At 34.0% G+C, this 21,868-nt stretch overlaps 1 protein-coding gene across 2 annotated transcripts in view; it reads right to left on the bottom strand.

Annotated features, from left to right (window-relative positions):
- Positions 1–4,119: 4,119 nt before the first annotated feature.
- The window catches only part of LOC129754622 (nose resistant to fluoxetine protein 6), a 55,219-nt gene continuing 37,470 nt past the window's right edge, over positions 4,120–21,868 (bottom strand). For both annotated transcript variants that reach the window (XM_055750785.1, XM_055750787.1), the window contains 5 exons: positions 13,017–13,275; positions 12,796–12,961; positions 12,399–12,704; positions 4,641–4,958; positions 4,120–4,566 (listed from right to left, as the gene is read on the bottom strand). In XM_055750785.1, the coding sequence (XP_055606760.1) occupies positions 4,441–4,566; positions 4,641–4,958; positions 12,399–12,704; positions 12,796–12,961; positions 13,017–13,275 (1,175 nt within the window). In that variant the 3' untranslated portion in view covers positions 4,120–4,440. The remainder of the gene's footprint in view (positions 4,567–4,640; positions 4,959–12,398; positions 12,705–12,795; positions 12,962–13,016; positions 13,276–21,868) is intronic.

Raw genomic sequence — 21,868 nt, 5'->3', positions numbered from 1 at the left:
AATCCAAAATAACTCTAAGTTTGAAGTTTTTATTTAAAGAAATTATTCCTTTCCATCGAAAGCATTTATCTTTAGTTAAAAGAAAATTTACTTTGTTTCAAAAGAAATATGCAATTGAACAAATGTCTTTTAAATCAAAGAATTTCTTTAAAATCAAAGTCCAAAATTATTCGATTCAAAAAATTTATTCTTTCCTTCAAAAATTATTTATCTGAATCAAAAGCAAAATTCATTGATTCGAAGAAAACAAGAGTTTGATTCCAAAAAATGAATTTTTTGATTCAAAGTCAGTTTTATTTTGTATCAAAATCCAAGTTTTCTCTGCGTGTATATGGCAATCGGCCCGGAAACGGTTCGAAAATTCGTTCGGTTTCGGTTCGAAATCGGTCCTTTTTTTCTGATGGACGCTATGGCAATCGGCTCAGAAACGGTTCGAAAAACCATTCGGTTTCGGTCCGATATCGGTCAATCGTTTCGGATGGACGCTATGGCAATCGGCCCAGAAACGGTTCAAAAATCTTTCGATTTCGGTCCGGAAACGGTTCGCTTGTTTTGACATTTGATCTGCTCGAACTGGTTGAAAAAACTTATCGTCGTCCGAAAAAGTGTTTCATTTTCGCGCGATTTTCTACTAAAGTCGGCCCGATTTCTTATACGATTTCGGACCGATCGAGCAGAAGAACGGACAAAAATCGGGCCGATTTCAGGCGATTTTTCCTGACTGGGTGCCAAAAACATAAATTCAGACTGGGTTGCCAGTTGTGCAGATTTCGCATATAGAAAAATTGTTGGCACCCAGTAGGGAATTGATGCCAAAGAAATAACGCCATTGTGCTAACAAGTAGGACACAAACTTAATGTTCGATTCTATGAAAAAAATAATATCAATTGAAAAAAAGTGAGAAAAGCATGGATGGATATTTCTGCTTTGTACTGATAACTCGACTTTCAAATATATTACACTTCCAATATTTATTGGAGATTTCCGTTATCTTAATGTAAATTGCACTGACTCCCTAAAAACCGATGAAAATGTATCCAACAAAAAAAATGAAATAACAGAATATGGAACAATTGACGAAACAGACAAAAAATGACGAAGTTGAAAAAATAGTGAACCTGAATAGGCATGCATGGGTCACTAACAAAATATAACAATTATAACAAAAATCAGAGTTTTGGGAACACTAGTGCGTGAAAGCTGCAGGTGGGAAAACGGGCTCAATTTTACTTAATTTTACTTAGTTTTGTGTGTTTTTATAGTGTTTAATTTCGTGTGATTCACTCATTCGTTGCATAAAGTGCGTACGCGCGAGAAGGAAAAATAAAAGTTCAATTATCGAATACGGGAAGCATAAAATTGGTGCGTTTGTATTTTCTGTGATGGCGTAATAAGTGCAAGAAGCTAAGGGCTACACGAAAAAGTCTAAAAAGTTCACCACCAGATGGTATCAGTGCATGTTCGGAATTTGAAAGCTTTTACCATTGTTGCCACTACTTCTCAACCCCTAATTTTTAACATCTCATTACAAAAATTTGCGCCTTTTTGTGCGTGTAAATTGCCGTTTTGAAAGTAGGCTTGATTTTACTAAGTTTTGTGTGTTTTTGAAGTGTTTAATTGCATGTGTTTCACTAATTCGGTGCATAAGGTGCGTGCGAGTGAGATGGAAAAATAAAAGTTAAATTATTGAATACGGGAAGGATAGAATTGGTGCGTTTATTATTTTCTGTAATGGCGTGGTTTATTGACTGCTTCCAAGATGCTAAAGGGCTACCCGAAAAAGCCTAGAAAGTTCACCACCAGATGGTATTAGTGCATGTTCGGAATGTGAAAGCTTTTACCGTCGTTGCCATCATTTCTCAACTCCTAATTTTCAACATCTCACATGAAAATTCGTGACTAGCCAAAATATTAAGTATATTTTCATTCGTGAATAAATTTCTTTCAAAAACCATGTAAATTAAATTAAATAGATTTAAAGAGTGTAAACGTTTATTTTCTCGCATATTTTTTGTCGCAAGAATATCAAAATTGAATAAATAACATACATCACAAAAATAATAAAAAGTACGAAATTTAAAATATTGATCAAAATGAATGAAAATCACAAAATGATAAATAACTTAAAACGAGAGTTTTGGGAACACTTGTGCGTGTAAGTTGCCGTTTTGAAAGCGGACTTGATTTTACTAAGTTTTGTGTGTTTTTGTAGTGTTTAATTGCATGTGTTTCACTAATTCGGTGCATAAGGTGCGTGCGCGTGAAATGGAAAAATAAAAGTTTAATTATTGAATACGGGAAGGATAGAATTGGTGCGTTTATTATTTTCTTTAATGGCGCGGTTCATGGACTGCGTGCTAGAAGTTAAAGGGCTTCACGAAAAAGCCTAGAAAGTTCACCACTAGATGGCATTAGTGCATGATCGAAATGTGAAAGCTTTTCCCGTCGTTGCCACCATTTCTCAACCCCTAATTTTTAACATCTCACATTACAATTCGTGACTAGTCAAAAGAATCAGTAGGATATTTTCATTCGTGAATAAATTTCTTTCAAAAATCATGTAAATTAAATAAAAAAGGTTAAAAGAGTGTAAACGTTTATTTTCTCGCATATTTTTTGTCGCAAGAATAACAAAATTGACAAAAATGAAAACAATAAAAAATCACAGAAATGACAAAAATATGAAAAAAAAATTACAAAAATACGAAAAAATTACATAAATCACAAAAAAAATAAAAAGTACGAAATTTAAAATAATGATTAAAATGACAAAAATTAATAAAATTACAAGATGCAAAATAGCTTAAAATGAGAGTTTTGGGAACACTTGTGCGTGTAAGTTGCAGTTTTGAAAGCAGGCCTGATTTTGCTGAGTTTTGTGTGGTTTTGTAGTGTTTTATTGCATGCGTTTCACTAGATCGGTTCATAAAGTGCGTGTGTGTGAGATGAAAAAATATTCGTTCAATTATCAAATATGGAAATTTGTGCGTTTATTTTTTGGTTTGGTGTAATCAGTTCATCTACAAGATTCAAGATCGGGGCTATTCCAAAAAGCCTAGAAGGTTTACCGCTAGATGGTGCTTATGCATGTTCAAAATGTGAAAGCTTTTAATGTTGTCACCGTTTCCCAACTTATAATTTTCAACATCCCACATTGCTACAATTTGTTACTAGCCAGAAGATGGAACATCAAGGTAGGTTTATTTTTATTTTCATTTGTTGATTAATAGATTTATATTGTACATATCTACATACTAGAACTTATTATTAATTTAAGCATAATCTAATCAAAATTATTATATCCAAACTTATGAATTAGTATATCCAAGTAAGCTTCCAAAGTTGATCTTTTTAGAAGTACAGAACTTTCCAAAACTATGCGAAGATAAAAAAAAGATGAGAGTATGTTTTTTTGTTCGCATATCTTTATTTTAAACATTGACAAATTGAATTCAGAATGATTGTTTCACCAATAGATTGGTTTGATGCGATAGGACCACATGTAAATTAATAATTATTATTGATTTTTCATGATGAAGTTACAGGTGCAACCACAACAATACGATAAGTAAATTTTTTGAAAAAAATTATCTATTCCATGATAATAACATACATTATTATTATTATCAACAACAAAAAAGTTACAGAGAATTGAAGACAAAAACGAGAGAAAAGACAAGAATAGCGAAAATGACAAAATTAAGAGAATGAACAAAATTGCAAAAATGTCAAAAATGACAGAATAGACAAAAAAAAACGTCGAATATTGCAAAAATGACAAAAAAAAAGGCAAAAATGACAAAAAAGGTTAAAATGACAAAATCCAAAAAAAGACAAAAATTACAGATTAATATACACATCGATACAATTTTTTTGTATGGATAGGAATAATTGATGAATTGCTTTGAATTATAATTTTCAGTATAGTTTGTTACCAGATTTACCAGTATTCCAGAAACTTATGATTTCATAAATTTCTAATGATACGATATTTCTCTCAATCTCTATGTGGGGAGTTCAGCGCTCCTATAATCTATAGGTTAGCACTCATGACAAGTATATTGGAGGACTTGGTATCGAATGTGGAGAGTTTCGGCTTAAAGAGAAATAATTCATGCTTTAGAGTTTATGTTTTTTTAATGCATACCGTATGAATTTGTTATAATTTAATAGCATCAGTCAAATGAATCGCGTCACTGTACACTTGATCTCTAGAGGATCCATACAATTAAATGAAGTCATTTCACGTCGTTTTCGTTTTTTATGTAAATTTATGTTGGTTCGTTGTTATGGTGAATTGACGTGAAACGTGAAGAGTCCCATGAGTATTAACCTAAATCTAGCTTGCCTAACGGAGGAATGTATTTATGAGCAATAGTAAATTACAAAACTTATTTGTGTGGAATTGTTTTGCTTTCAAATTAACTGCAACAGTTTTGTCATACTTGTCGTTTTCTGTTAGGTGACATTATTCTAAGCATAGTAACAACGGGTGCCTCGAATGAAAGTGATACTAGGAAGGCTATCACATAAGACGCCACCACCTGGCCGAGATACAACGTGGTCTGCAAAAAAAAGCGAAGAAGAGCAAATTTTATAATTAAGTAAATCAATCGTCGGAATTGAACATATACTGTACCATGTTATTTGGTGTCATGTGAATAGGAGAATCTGATTCCATTGCATATATCCTATTCACAAGAGGATGTATTAGATATGCACAATATGTCACTCGAGAGAATGGATACAGTATAGGGGCTGAGAGGAGTTTGTTGGCCCATCCACCATGACCCGTTGAGCACGCCAAAATAACCCAGGCGCATGACAGGGCCCATGCTGTGTGACATAATGCACTGTACGCGGCAGCCGCGAATCGGGTCAATGTTGTATTGAACAATCCAAACAGAAGGTATAGTATCATGCCGAGCGATATTGTCCATCCTGATGCGACTACAATCTGAAATATAAGAAGTGTAGGTACTAGTTAGTAACATTTGATTGGGAGTTATCTACTAAGGTACATTATTGATAATAATGTATTTTTCCAAAATTATTTTATTTTTTCGATACGTGTTCACATGGCAGTTTCGGAGGCCCCCCTCATGAGGGTTGAGAAACAGCAAGCGATGTTTTTCACATTACACCCAGAAATAATATTTTTTTAAATAAAATTCCGATGATGCGAAACTCTCGAAAACTAATTCCAACTTCAGCATTCTGATACAGTTTTTCAAAATTTCTCATTTATTGATGCAAATTTAGTTCTGGATTTTAAACTTCAAATGACATTAAACTCATTCCGGAAGTTCTGGTTCCGTGTTACTTAAATAAAAATTGTACTTCTGTTTTCGTTCGAATCGTCATTGGGAATTAGAAATGAAATGCTGTTTTGAAATACTGTTTCAAATAAGATTTCATTCAAAAGTTTGATTTATGGTTTTCGGAACTCAGATTCATTTTCAATAATTAGATAATAATATTCCGAATATGAAAAAAAGAAACCATTCTGAATTTTTGTTTCATATTCAAATTCAAAGTTCTTAAACTTAATTGTGATGCAGAATTCAAACTAACAATGCTTGAAAATGGCGATCCAAAATTAAAAATCTGAATCAGATTCATAATACGAATTTCATATAAACATTCAAATACGTAAGTCCGAAAAAAAATTAAATTTAAACCCAAAACATCAGAATTTAAACTAAAGATTCATGATTGAGTTGAGGGCTCTAAAATAAATTTCCCTTCTTTGTTCATATTTAAAATTCTGATCCTGAATAAAAATTCAAAAATCGTTTTTTTGTACATTTAAGAAATCGCATTGAAATTCGGAAACAGATTCAAAATTCAAATATTAAATTCAGATTCATAACTCAGATTCAGAATAAGTAATTAAAATTCAAATGAATGAATTTACAACATATTCATGTGGTAAAAGCAATCATTTTTTGTTAGTTTTAAAACATTTCCAAAAGTGCCAAACACTACGAATTTCTTCACCAAAGTTGTCACTAATAGCACAAAAACGTAGCAAAATGTTTCAAATCAGTTTCACAGGTCTTGTGAGTACGGTTTTCTTTTTTTTTTTAATATTGAACATTCTATGAAGCCTCTCATAAAAGTATTTTTGACAAACCAGAATGAAACATTTGTTTCGAAAAAATTATAAAAATATTATCAATGACCAGACAGCTCAATTCAAAGTTTCTCAGAAGACCAAAATATATTTGTTTTAGAACCCTTTTTTTTATTTCTTAGCGGCTCACCACACTCCCCCACACCAAAAAGCTCGATTTGAGCCCCCTGGTAATGGGCGCTAACTGTTCTCAGCATGTCTGGCAGCAAAATAAGAAAAAACTTAATATGTACTTGAAAACGCGAGCAAAGTTTTAATAATGCTGAGAACTTTCAAAGTGATTATTTAATGCGAGGATATGTAATGAGGGAATATAACAATATTTGTTAAAATGAATCTCAGTGAAAGTAATTCCTTTTAAGAGATCCATTATTAATGAAAAAACTAATATTTAAAAGCATTATTAATATAAAGAGTAACTAAGAGTACGACTAAAACTACATAATTTAAATTAAATTTATCGCTAAGAAAATTTAAAAAAAAGGACTGAAATAAGTGGTTGCTTGATCATCGGATTAGGTTATCTTTGTAGTACTGCATAAGTTTGGTCTTAGAAATATTTCTGTTGGAACTGTTTTTAATTTATTCAGGAAGGCTGTTGAATTTTGTTGGACCAATGAAGGAAATTCGACGTTGGCCAAAACTTGTTGAACTTGTACTGCGCATCAAATGTTGAGATTGACGAGTATTGTGATATCGCAAACCCGCATTGAATCTTAAGTTTTGATTATTGTTTGAAGAGTTTAAATTATCAAAAACATAGGTTATAGTTTGAAGATCACATAGTATGAGAGCGAATAGAATAAATTAAATTTGTTGGATAGAGAACAGGAAAATTGAGTATGGTTTTCAGACAACGGTTTGAAGGGGTTGTAGACGAAAAACAAGGGAAAACAACGCTCTGCCCCAAACAGCTATTAAATAGTATAAACGGGAGTGTACAAAAGCAAAATAAAATTTAAGTAAAATATGACCTGGGACAAAAGCCTTCTCCCTCCATAAGACTCCACTCAGGGATGATATTTTTTTTATTTAGTTGATCAATGTGGCAGAGCCATGACAGAGTTTCGTCTAGAATTATTCCAAGATATTTGAAGTTGGTAACCCTCTATATAGTTGTATTTGATAGATTGAGATCGCAATTAAGTTCAATTTTTTTCCTCGGAGAGTGAAAAATCATGTACTTCGTTTTAGCAAGATTGAGGGTCAGGAGGTTAGCTGAAAAATATTTGTGAAGGAGTTTTAAATCTTCTTCCATGTTGGTTATAACAGCATTTGGACAGTTTTCAGGATAAAATAAGGCTGTATCATCAGCAAATAGACGAGGTATACCACGCAGCGGTAATTTGCTGAGATCATTGATGTATAGTAAAAACAGTAAAGGTCCTATATTGCTGCCTTGTGGGACACCAACGTGGAAGCTCTCTAGAGAGCTCTTTGCCTCACCTAAGATGACAAATTGTTTCCTGTTAGCCAAGTATAAGATTGTTGGCTAGGCCTCTTATGCCATAACACTCCAAGTTTTTCAGTTATATACCATGATTAAGAGTGTCGAAGGCCTTCTTAAGGTCTAGAAAGAGTCCACCCACGATTTTTTGGCATCTATTTTTTCAATCACAGAATCTAGCAATTCGCAGATGACTGTAAGCGTACTTGTTCCAGATTTAAACCCATATTGTAGATTGTAGAAAACATTATTTTCGTTTAGAAAGCTGTTCATTCTGGTTATTAAGAGCTTTTCGAAAACCTAACTAAAAATGCTTAAAGATGATATGGGACGGTAGTTATTTACATCGAGAGTATCTCCAGATTTAAATATTGGAATAACTCTAGCTGTCTTGAGACATTCAGGGTAGGTTCCTGTCTCTAAAATCTTGTTGAAGCATTCCAAATTTCAAGTTGAAATCATGTTTAATTTTAAATATTTTTTTGTCCGCATAGATAATAGTATGATGTCCGGTCATAGACAAATTGTATTCTTTTTTAAATTTCCTCAATATTTCGTTTGAATTTCCGCTTTGTTATCTTATATCTACTGTATTCGAAAGATAACCAACCAACAATGACGTTTATGTGCAATTCACATTTTACAAGCCAAAATAAACTGACCACAATCCTCTCCGTACACATAGGCAACATCTTTCGTTGCCTGTCATTGGTTTATTTTTACAAATTGAATTACCATATTTCAAACACCATATCTGGCTGCTATTTACTTTATTTCCATGGTGTTGAAACATTATTAGGATTACGCCTAATTTAATTTCAAAATTTTAAATCAAAAAATGAATCAGTCAGTTTGTATTCACACTTTAGCTTAAAGGCTTTAAGTAGAATTTGAGTTTAATAAGAAAATAAAAATGGTTGAAATAAAATTTCCTCAGAATTTTAGTTAAGGAATTGTTTTTTAATAAACAGTATTTGCTAAAAAGAAACATTTAATTTTAACTTAAGTTGATTCCATATTTTCTCGGTGTATTGTTTAACATTACACGGAAAAAAATTGAGTGGTCATCCCAAAGACGCTGTCATGATAATTTTACCATTTCAGCGCTGTAGTATTTTCAACCACGAAAAGTTTAACATCGATTTTGTGAAAGTGCGCATGAAACAATATTGAAATTACTATGTACCTGGTAATTTTCGATAACTCTCAATGTTTGTTGTCGAAAATACTATGGTCATGATAATTTCATCATAATTTCTAACACAACTACCGTCCGCATAGTAATTTTGACATTGTAGCACCAATTCATATCAACAAAATACTACGCACATCGTACTTTTGAGAACAAAACGTATTTGACTCAAAAACATAAGTGCGTATGATAATTCTACTATGGTAAACATTCTTGTTGTTTACACTAATTCAGGATCATTAATCATCAAACCCGTTTGTAAAAAAACCAAACTAATTTTGAGCTGCTTTATAGTTACATAACTTTGAAAATTATTCCAGAGCATCGGGAGAACACACTAACATTGACCGACGTGTGTCGGAAGTCTGAATTTTCATGTTTCAAATAATGTCATAATGCATGCATGCAAATTAACAAACAAACATACATAGTAATTTTACTATTTAAATCAAGCTCCTCGCTCCTCCTAATCTTTATCATAACACATACTAGTTTCATCATGAAACATATTAATTTTACTAGGGACGAAGTAAAACAATGCATCATTTCATTGACAATTTTACTAAAACGCAGTCGAATTTACTATGCGCAGCCAAATTGAGCACGTGGTAAAATAGCTATGCGTAAGGTATTATAAACAACAAAACATATTTGACTCAAAAATATGGTCGCCTGTTGTTCGTTTAAACCACGGATTTAGTAATTTTACTATGCTTTTTTTTGTGTGTATTAATACTGCTGTTTTTTGAAAAGGCAACTTTCAAACTTAAACTTTTAATATAGATTCAAATTGCAAGAATCAGATTCTTACTTTCAATTTTGATTTTTTTTTAATATGCTCATAAGTTTGGTTGATTTAGCCCATTTGATTCGAACATATTTAGAATAAGTTTTTTTTTCTAAAACATCAAAGGATTTAAAAAAAAACTTATTCTGTGCTCAAATCAAATGAGGTAAATCTATCAGATGAGCAAGTTCAAAATTTTCAACCATCAATAAAAGAAAGTTTTTTTTTTGTTATTTGTGGTTTTAACATTTGTAAGATGCTAGCCATCATATCCTCGAAAGATAAACGCTTAGAGTTAAAAAAATGGAATCTCTTCGAGGAAACACTAGTTTCATTGAGATCCTGTATGTGTTTGTGTTCATTTAAAAAAAAACGAAGGCTTTACAAATGTAGCTATGGATTATAAAGATTTCGGAATTCATTTGAAAGACTGATAATGTTAAAGAACCTAAAAATGAACAATCCAATAAAACCTACAAAAAATATGATTTTAAAGTTTCTTTTATTAATTCATTGTTTGGGCGAAAAAAAACCAGAAGAAAAAATCAGTCCCCCTCCCAAGAGGCGGTTCTTGTTACGGCCCTACTTGCTCATATCTATGGCGCATAAATTCAGATCCAGAATTCAGACTAACAAACGCGATGATAACAAACTGAGAGTCATACATCGATAGATGCGTTTCTGAGTTAAAGGGAGCTTATCTGAGCACATATCATCTTTTTGTTCGTTCGCACTGCCAGTTTTCATCTTGTGGGGCGAACCACGCTTGGCCTACTAATGTGTGATGGTAGATGCAACTCTATCTGCATCTACCACTTCATAGTAGTTGGCCCGTGAGGAACAAAAATTTGATATAATTTTAAATACATTCTACCCGCTCATTTTCACATCTTTCATTTCATCTAATCTTCTATCCATGTATACAAAATTTCATGATCTTTAAATGTCCCTACTAAAAAGGACATCACTTTTCAACGATAAGACCGATAAATTAAAGTATCAAACATAAATTACGGTCATTAATCCTTCATAGAATTCAGATTCAGAATTCACATTCAGAATTCAGATTTAGAATTTACATCCAGAATTCAGATTTAGAATTCAGTTACAGAATTCAGATTCAGAATTCAAATTCAGATTCAGAATTCAGATTCAGAATTCAGATTCAGAATTCAGATTCAGAATTCGGATTCAGAATTCAGAATTCAGACTCAGAATTCAGATTTCAGATTCAGAATTCGGATTTAGAATTCACATTCAGAATTCAGATTCAGAATTCAAATTCAGGATTCAGATTCAGAATTCAGATTCGGAATTCAGATTCAGAATTCAGATTCAGAATTTAGATTCAGATTTCAGATTCAGGATTCAGATATAAAATTTGGATTCAAAATTCAGATTTCAGATTCAGAATTCAGAATTTCTTATTGCTGATAATTGGACAAGGAAAGCTTCATGGATTGATGAAAGAGCACAGCATAGTGAAAATTTTATTTTAAATAGAGCCAACAACTTACTGGAAGGAACATCCAATTGCCGTTGACCCCCTATTGCAAAACTTCGCTCCGAAGTAACCAGGGACTGGTATGAAAATCCTGTAAAAATAGATTGGACTATCAAAAGGCAATATAAGACGGGTGGAAACAAGGCAGCAGCAATTGCTTTATTTTCAAATTTAAAAAATACAGTGTACCCTCACAAAAAAGAAGGCTACACAGATGGATCCCTTTCAAATGGAAAAGTCGGTTTTGGCATCTTTAGTCCAACCGAAAACAATATTTCTCACAGGCTACCTGACACTTTTTCAATATTCTCGGCTGAAGCAACAGCGATTGCGCTAGCTGTAGAAAAAGCGATTACCCCAACGATAATATATTCTGATTCAGCTAGTGTACTAGAAGCCTTGGAATCTGGGATAAAACATCCGATTATCCAAGATATTCAAAAACACAGAAACAAAGAAAACGTAACATTGGTCTGGATACCTAGTCACGTTGGCATTCTTGGCAACGAAAAAGCAGACAAATTGGCAAATTTGGGCAGAGAAGGAGACAGAATTATCAGAAAAAACACCCAAGGCGGACGCGCTTAAATGGGTTAAACATCGACTGTGGATGACACATGAACGAAATTGGAAAAACGAACAGGAAACAACACTAAGAGAAATCAAATCATCAACATCGAAATGGATAGACACGGCGCTGAAGAAGGACCAGAAAATTCTAACAAGATTGAGGACCGGACACAGCAAGATCACCCTTAAGCACCTATTGAAACGAACTGAAGCCCCAACGTGTGTGGCATGTGGTGTTCCAATCACAGTTAAACACTTATTGGTGGACTGCAGGAAGTACGACATGCAAAGTGCTAATATTTTTCCCGACGCCGGAGGACTAGTGAATGTGTTAAAAAAGTGATAAAATTCCTTAAACAAAGTGCATTGTACGACCAAATTTAAGAAACTCTGTAACATCCAGTATTGTTATATTAATAATGAGGGTGAAAACTAAAGGTTAATCCCTCAATAAATAAAGCGTAAAAAAAATAAATAAAAAAAAATTAAAAAAAAGAATTCAGATATAAAATTTGGATTCCAAAGTGGATTCAAAAATGCATAATCAGAAATTTGAATCAGAACACTCATTTTTAACTCAAATTCAGAATTTGCATTTCGAATAATAATTTGAATTCTAATTTTTTTCTTTACTTTTAAATCTTATATCAAAGTTCGTGTGTTTTTTAACCTAAAATTTCGTTGTTAGCTGTTGATTGGATTAAACTTGAGAAATGATTTTGGTAAATTGTATTTGATTTTTTGTTATTCGGTTTGCTCACCTTTGGCATATGTATCTTGCAATTCGTTTTGAATAGAATCCAGCCGAGGCTCATGCCAATCAGATATGGTCCCAGACGTGTCCATGGTTTGTCGTAAATTTTGTCGAACAGCGCGAACGGATCATCCGCATTTGGCATGTGGTTGTTCGAGAACGCAATGTAACCCGTCGTAGCCCACGAAGAAACCATGAAACAAGTCATAACTGCCGCTGCAAACTTGAAGTGTCGCACAGCTATGATAAGGATAATAGCTCCGATTATGTAAAACTGGGTATCGTCTGCAAGATACCAGCTCCAAAGCATGCACTGAAAAGACGAAATTAGCGTATAATGTGGCAGATGTTGGGATAACACATTGGGCTAGGGATATAGTTGGACAGAAATAAGTTTCACATACCATTTGTTCGACTGGAAACAGTGTGTTTATGTAAAGAATATTGCGCCACCAATATTTCGGGCACGTGACGTGATCTCTGGTTGGTGGTTCGAATACTGAATTCTGTTCCAAGTATCTCATCGTTACCTCGACAACTCCCAAAACGTAAAAGTATGGTGTGGTTAATCTGAAAAAAATTTCATCAAAATCAAGCAGGACAAAACGTATGTAGAAAGCATTACCTCACAAATCGATAACCAACAAGTCCAATGAAGTGGTACGTTCCAGCCGTGAATTCATTGACCCCCTTCGATAAAACCTCTAGCTTACCTTTGGCGTTGGTGCGGAAATAAATGTAAGATACTAAGAACCCACTGATGAAGAAAAACGTATCCACACTATAGGCCCCATTCAAAATAGCTTGGAATAAAACTTCTTGTTCAACAATCTTACGCAATTCCATGTTGTCGGAATACTTAAAAACAACAATCATCGTATGACCTAAGGAATATACATAATCATAATTAATTTTATTCGAATAAAATAGCCTGTAATGAAATGAAGAAGCATGGAATGGTTTGAAATGGTGAATATGTATAGCTTGTCATTTCGACTAATTCCTGTTGTGGGAAAATACCTTTGAATGTCTCTCATTGATTCCCTATCGTCCTTAAATTTGAAGTTGACTTTAACATAGTCGGTAATGCGTTGGCCCATAAGGCCGGGAATTGCGGGTTCAATTGAATTTAAAGGGATCCTTAAACGTTACATATTTAGCTTAAAGTTGCCGCAGAATTATCTATCAGTAGATTTAAAATCGTATTTTAAGGCTTTCAAAAACCCTACATGATTATTTTTATGAAACTTACTCGAAAAATTTCGTTTTGGACGCATGAAAAAAATATATTTTTTGCAACACAATTTGTTTTTTTTTTTAGTTTGAATTGAGAATGAGATTTTGTTTTATTTATTTATTTGATCATAAGGATTTTAACACCGGAATGTCATTCATCCCTCGGTAAGAATGAAAATGAGAATAAACCCGGGTAAAATCCGGGCTTTTCTAATGCAATGCGGGCAACCGGACTTTTCCGAAATTTTATATTAAATATCCGGGTAATCTGGCAACCTGAATTTAGCTATTTATTGACGGACTTTCAAAGTTATCTTAGTAAGCAAATTCATTTGAACTGGGTAGTAAATTAGGAAACAGTTGAAAAGGGTTTTAAAGGGTGATACGGTCAAAATTTGGTCAATATCAACTTGACGCATTTCTTTCAATTTTGCATTGAAAAAACCTGAACAGCCCTCATTTTGAAGGTGTGTGTGTGTAGAATGTTGCTCCTATTTTGGAATTCACTCTTCAGTTGTCAAAATGCCGTCCAAGGAAGAAGAGCACCCTATCAAAATTTTGCTATCCGAGCTACTTGCACGCAAAGCTGGCAAAATCGCTAAAAGTTGCCAAATCAACCGTTACACATGTAATTAAAGTGTTTGGAAACGTTTGTCGACAGCCAGGAAGTCTGGATCGGGGGGAAATCGAAAACCGGAAGCCGCTGAGACGACAAAGCGAGTTGCCGGTAGTTTCAAACGAAACCCTAACCTCTCTCTCCGAGATGCCGCAAATAAGCTGGGTGTATCGTCTACAATCGTGCATCGAGCCAAAAAACGAGCCGAACTATCGACTTACAAGAAGGTAGTGACTCCAAATCGCAATGATAAACAAAATAAGACGGCCAAAGCGCGATCCCGGAGGCTGTACACGACGATGCTGACGAAGTTTGACTGCGTGGTAATGGACGACGAAACCTACGTCAAAGCCGACTTCAAGCAGCTTCCGGGACAAGAGTTTTATACGGCAAAAGGAAGGGGAAAGGTTGCAGATATTTTCAAGCACATGAAACTGTCAAAGTTCGCGAAGAAATATCTGGTTTGGCAAGCCATCTGTACTTGTGGCTTGAAAAGCAGTATTTTCATAGCTTCCGGGACTGTCAACCAAGAAATTTACGTGAAAGAGTGTTTGAATAAACGTCTGCTGCCTTTCCTGAAGAAACTCGGTTGTTCCGTACTGTTTTGCCGGATTTGGCATCTTGCCATTACGGTAAAAAGGCCATGGAGTGGTACGCCGCCAACAACGTGCAGGTGGCTCCCAAGGACAAGAACCCTCTCAACATGCCAGAGCTCCGCCCAATTGAGAAATACTGGGCTATTGTCAAGCGGAACCTAAAGAAGACCAAAAAACTGCTAAGGACGAGGCAAACTGGCTTTCTGTGGCGAAGAAGGTGGACAAGGTGGCTGTACAAAATCTGATGGCAGGGGTTAAGCGTAAGGCCTGGCAATTCGGATTTGGAAAAGCGGAAGCCTAACTGAAGATTTTTCCTGAATTTTATACTAATTAAACTTGAAAAAGACATTGAATTTGATTTTTTAATAAACGATTTCACCGATTTACACGCGTTTTCCCTTGACCAAATTTTGACCGTATCACCCTTTACATACCTTAAATCCATTCAATTTAGGAGGTAAACATTTAACATTATTAAAAATATATAGATTAAGGTGGGGGGAAAGTACGAGTCAGGAATACGTTTTGAGACTATTACAAACTGAGAACAGTAAAATTGAAAACTCTAGTGTGAATTGCTAGTGATTTATGCATTTTGTTGATATCAATTGTCAATAATTGGTGCGAAAAATTCTAAGAGCTATCAGCGCAATATCGATTTTTTTTTAAATTTTTTTCAAACGGTCCACCTTGGAGTTTGTTTTTAATATTCAAACCACAATCTTACGTGCCTTTTTCCTCGTCATTTATTCTCGTAAATAGAAATAACGTTGTTCTAAAGACTCAGAATATCCTTCAGCTAGTAACGGGAAATATCATCATCCAACATTTTAATCCCCATCTAAGCTGAATGGATATTGGATTTAGTCTTACGACGGGAGAGTGGGGAGAATTGAGCCCTTGGGTGACTTAGGGCCATATTTTCAAAAAAAATATTTTTCTCAAATTTTACATACGGGTTAAATTTATCCCTTGATTTCAAAAATACTTGTCTTTCTTCTAAATGTGTCGTGATCATTGCTTAGAACGATATTACTACAATCCACAGTGTTCCAGCGATACAATATTAATAAACAAACGGTGAAATTAGGCCGTGTGACTTTTCACTTGATATTGACTTCCAAACTTTTTTCATTGAGAAGATATTTTTTGGCTTAGACAATAAGGCTGATGTCAAGCTGAGGCGACAAGCAACGCTTTGGGTTCTACGTTCCAATAAGAATTGCAATGCAACGCATTGGGATGTCATGCTGGCGCGACATGTCGCTTTGAAATTCCCTACAAATCATCACTTCTCTACATCTGATAATGCTTTGAATCGTCTCCTTTCTTTCGGGAACCGTCAAAAACTTATCAGATCATGCTCGGATTGCAAGAATGCCGAAATTTGAACCGACAAAATTCCTTGTTTTTTTATGCGGGAACCAAGAATTTATGAAAATTTTCTTGTCGATTCAGATATTTTTTAGTTTATTATCACAAATTTGGACGGATCTTCGAATAATTGTGGTTAAAACCCGAAATTACTGTTTTAAAACGAGAAAAAACAATATTCCCATTGGATTTCCTACTTGTCGCGCTACAAAACACCGTGGCATCAGCTTTGTCGCGCTTTCCAATGCGCTCAGCATGACACGTCTGCGCTTTTTTCCATGGAGATCAAATGAGAGCTGGTTTGTCGGGTGAACGTGTTGCGTTGCTTGTCGCCTCAGCTTGACATCAGCCTAACATTTAAAGCAACATTTTAAGCAAGGTACCAAATTTGTATGACACAAACTTTGTTCTAGTTTTTTTTAAATACTCAATAACATGTAGAAAAATTATGTTGAAAACGTAACGTGACGAATTTTGAATTTTTGAAAACAGTTTTTCGTTCCGCTTTATTGTGCAGCAACAGCACAAACTCGTAGTCAGTTGAAAAAAGTAAAAGTTTAAATCGAGTAAGAGGACAGAAAAAAAGTTCAGCGAATAACTACATCGAAGAACAGTATTTTTATTGTTATCACCTCATGTTTTGGTGAAATGTCGTTTGAAAAATCATAAATCAATTTTTTTAAATTAAAATTAGCCTATGACAACTTATTGCTTGCTATTCTGCACTAAAAACAAACACTTATTTTATATCCTCAATTCAAATCAAGCTTTCAGAGATACATATATGTTAAAAAAAACCTTACATTTTCAATTCATCAAAAATTCATGATTATTTCATCACCGGAAAATGCTTCTAATCTTTCGGTCAGACTTATTTTAATTTATTGAACAACTTAGTTGAAGACCGTGAAACTTAGCAAATCATAAGTTTTGGTATTAATTCATTTATATTTTTTTTGAGATTCTTACATTTTATCGAATGGAAAAAAATAACTAAAATAAAACTTACTTTGAGGTCTTCGAGACAGTTGATTATTGGTTTAAAACCTTTGATTTGAATATTTTAGACATATTCTGTAGTATTCTTAAAAATATAAATATTTGTTTTTTTTTGTTTATATAGGTATGTTGAAACTGGAAAAACTGGAAATTTGAAAATGGCAATCCGGTGGCCACCCTGGTTTATACATGTAGGGAAAGTCGGGTAAGACGGACACAGCGGGTAAAACGATGTACTTTCAATTTTTCGAAAATTACAATGTTTGCCACAAATCTAATGATGGGAATATGTTCGTCTAAGTGTATCAACACTTTCGAGACCTTTTGTTTATTTATAGCAAGCAAGGTCCCATAATAGTAAACAAAACAAACAAAATCTTTGAGGATCCATTATCTGATGTAATTTTCTCTCCTCATAAAATAGTTCATAACTCGCCAAATTTTCGAAAATTTCAACCATTTTCAAAGGTAGAGTGTTTATTAGGCTTCTTTTTAACTGTTTAGAGGAAAATCTGCGAATTTCGGTCAAAGGGCTTGAACAACAAACGTTATGAAAAAAAAGTTGCCAAGGCGGGTAAGACGGACACCAGAAGGTCGGGTAAAACGGACACATAAGTATCTCCAGGTATTTTAATTTTTTCATCGGTTTGTTCCTCCATATGCGGTCAGAAGACCTTGGCAAGAGCAATTTTCGGTCGAAAAAAACTGTAAAAACATGATCTCCGGTGAAGAAAGCGCCTATAAAATACGAAATTTCGAAACTACACTCTTTCGCTTCCGGACTCGGACCAGTTGGTTCCATTTTGGTTGAAGAACGATTTCAAATGCTTAACTCACAAACATATCAACTTGTACAGCAAGTTTTGCGGCAAAATGTACCTTTTTTGAGCAGTCTCCGTTTTAGCCGACCATTTTTTTTTTTTTTTTTTTGTTTCGATTATAGTCGTTTTACCATCATTATGGCATTCGCGACTTTCGACCATTTTTGAAAAGTGTAAATTGCAAGCGTGTTTTGAATAGCTATAAAAACAGTCTCGATGAAGGAAATTTTACTAATTCCAATGGCTAACGCGATAGCAAACAACCTAAACTGCCCATCTGTACGAAAACAGCGATGAAAAAAGCAATATCTGATTTTCTATTGCGATTCTACCTTAGGGTGTCCGTCTTACCCGACTTTCCCCTACGCCGTGCTCCTCAAATCAAAATATCTTCATTAAATTAAAATTTTGGTTTCTAACGTTTCCGAAAATGTATAATTTAGACGGAGTTAGTGTACCGTACGAACTCTTCTAAGAACTAATGTATTCTTTTTCGAGCGAGAAATGGGCGTACCTACATTTCCTTTTTTGAAATTTTATTCTATGTACTCTTTTTCTGTAGAAATACATTTAATCAGAAAAACAAACTTATTTTTCCGAGTTCATGAAATTTGAGTTCCACGTCTTACACAAGAATTACGAAAGAAATACAACTTACAAAAATTTACCATCGTGTTTTCAAAAAGGCATGTTTGAGTCGTTATAAACTGAGGTTGCCAGATTGCCCGGTTTTATCCGGGTTTGTCCGGATATTTAATACAATAGTTGGGAAAACCCGGTCCGGCCCGTTTTCCCGGATTTCATTGAAAAAGTCCGGAGTTTGCCTGGATTTATTCACTTTATTTGCCAAATAATCCAAGAAAAAAACCAATTGTGTTGTATAAAGTTTTTATTTATGCGTCCAAAACCAAATTTTATGAGCAAGTTAAAAATAATCATAAAATTTTTTTGAAACCTCAAATACGATTTAAAATTTGCTGATGAGTGTTTATGAAAAAAAAATTTTTGTCTTGATTCCTGTTAAGTAATTCTTGAATTTTGGCCAAATTTGTTCGGATATTGCCCGGAATTTTGAACGACAATTTCGAAATGAAATGCTCGGATTTACCAGGTTTTTTTAATATAAAATTGCGCAGATTCGTCCAGCCCAGATACGTTCTGAAAAAATCTGGCAATGCAATGCAATAAATTCCCAATAAACCAACTAGGTTTTCTCAGTCCCCGACTTTTCGCTTTTTAATAGTTTAAGAATATTTCTAAAGAAAGTTTATAGTTTTCATGTAAAAAATTCCAACAAATTGGCAGTATTTGAATGACTTAAAATATCTTGGTTTTTGATTGTATAACGTTTCTCCTTATCTTTTTTTACATATATTTTTTTCTATGTACTCTTTTTTTCGTTGCAGGATGTGGTAACTCCAGGTTAGAGTAAGTATTTCGAAGAATTTAGATGAAATTGCTATAAACCTCACTTCAAATAGATCCACATTGAGTACTGGTTTTTGGAAAAGCGTGACGAGACGACGGAAATTTGCGCGGGTGCATTATCTCATGAACCAGCCGTACCGATTTTCAAAAACGGATACTTTTTGGAAAGCTCCCGCCAAGTTCTTGATGATCACAAATTTTGACAATTTTTCACATTTTAAGTCAAGAGAAAACAATACATGTGTACCTGACCGTGACATGACGACGTAAAAAACGTAAATCAGCACCCCTATAGCAACTCCTTTGGTTCAAAATATGTTAATCTAATTTATTTTGCAACTTTCTTATACATCCACTAAACTGCATATGAAGAATTTGAATTGGATCAATTTTGCGTCCTGGAGGTGAGTTTGAAGTTTATGTAACGAAAATGTTCAGATTTTAAAGGAATTTTACCATTTTTGGACACTATGTTCAAAGGTTGTATGAATCATTAATTGTGAAAACTATACATTTTCGAACGGATTCAATCATATCTCAGATTGGGGCAAACAAAAAAAATTAACAGAGTTGTGTGCATTTTGATGTAATACAAGTGCTTAGAAGACAACGTTTATGTTTAAATTCATTTAACAGAGTTAAAATTCTAAAAAAAAGTTAACAATCTGAATGGTTTTTGGGCAACTGCAACTGCAATTTACTGACATATCATTTTTTTAATTGATATGGACCAGTATTTAATGATGAGTTATAATCTATTGTAAACAAAGTTATATAAATTCAATTTGAGAAAAGCTTCGCGGGCCGCACAAACATGTCTTGAGGGCCGCATGTGGTTGCTCATCCCTGCTATGGACTTGGAGGTTGCATACCAGCTTTAAGAATTCTGTTTTCCATTTATTTTACTAACCGATCCGTCTTTAAATTTTCTATTTTATAACTCCTCAATGCATCAATGTCTTTCTTCTACGGAATCAAGTATCGTTCTTATTTTTGGACCATATGAACTTGAATTAGGGGAACATGCCCTATTATGCGCCACCTAAGCGAATCGCTGATTTTCTATGTATTCCATGTACAAATTGTGTTAAAAATGAGTGCAATCGTTGAAGAAAATTGTTTTCTACAAATGCCTATGATTTTTTATTACTCAAATGGCTATAGTTGCTTCAAAAACTTGATTTTTAAAAACCTTATTCAAAAAAACAGAACAAAACTATGTTGCAAATACGCGCCGCCGTGTATTCAATATGCGCCTAGCAGCCGAACACACCCGAACAGAGGTGCCAGGTGTCCTGATTTATCAGGATTTGTCCTGATTTTCGAGAGACCTTCCTGATTTTTCAAAAACTCTCGAATTGTCCTGATTTTTTAAATTTATCCTTAAAATGTCCTGATTTGTCCTGATTTTCATAAAAACTTCTTAAATTTGATCGAATTTGTAGTTAAACTATGAGAAAATCGAATAAATAGATTAGAAAATAGTTAAACTCATTTAACACATGGTAATTTTCGGTTCAGATGATATTCATATGATGTTTTGCGATATGAACTACCGGCCAGCCAATACGCTGCGTACTGATGTTGCATAAATCAAGGCGTTTACAGCACCTGCATTGCGCCTTTATTTATGCAATCTAAGCAGAAATCTTTATTATTTTATGAATCAAGAGGTGTCCTGAAAAATCCTGATTTTTAACTTCGCGTTGTCCTGATTTTTGATGAAACCACCTGGCACCCCTGCACCCGAAAGCAGCCGAAGACCGAAAACACACCAATACTTACAGACACTTTGAATGAAAATAAAATCAAAATGGACTAATCAAAATTTAAAAAAAATATATAAGTAGATTTTTTGGGCTGAATTAACGCTCAAAATAAGGTTTTAGACTTTTTGTTCATTTTCAATGAAAATTGGCCTTTTTGAAAAATTAATGCTATTTTCAGCCTACTATGATTGGCGCGTTATAAAGAGCGCATGGGCCGTGATAAAACATACCCATAAAAAGCATACCATAGCGAGTTCGGTATATTTTTTTAGCATTAAATCGTAGTTTAGATTCTCCTCTATCGATGTGTCAGAAAATATTGTCTTATTCGTTTTTCTCTGCTTGGTGACACCTTATTGAAAGTGCTTTAAAATTTAGATCGAAATGAAGAAAAACCTAAATTGTGAATTTATCACGACACAGGAGCATTTTAAGGAAAAATTCATACTTGCCATGACCAATCACAGCATTTAGAACAAATTGGTAATATTTTGCAGGCTTAAAATGCTTCAGATTCTTCAAAACAAGGGTGGCGCGTATTAGCCACATGGGGCGTTATATGAACTTTTACCCTATGAGCTGCCAGGAACTGTAAAAGTAGGCGAGTTGATTTTTTTTTCAAGTGATGGACTAAGATG

Source organism: Uranotaenia lowii, chromosome 3, assembly GCF_029784155.1.
Source record: "Uranotaenia lowii strain MFRU-FL chromosome 3, ASM2978415v1, whole genome shotgun sequence".
NCBI lineage: Eukaryota > Metazoa > Arthropoda > Insecta > Diptera > Culicidae > Uranotaenia > Uranotaenia lowii.
This window is presented reverse-complemented; position numbering and strand designations above follow the sequence as displayed.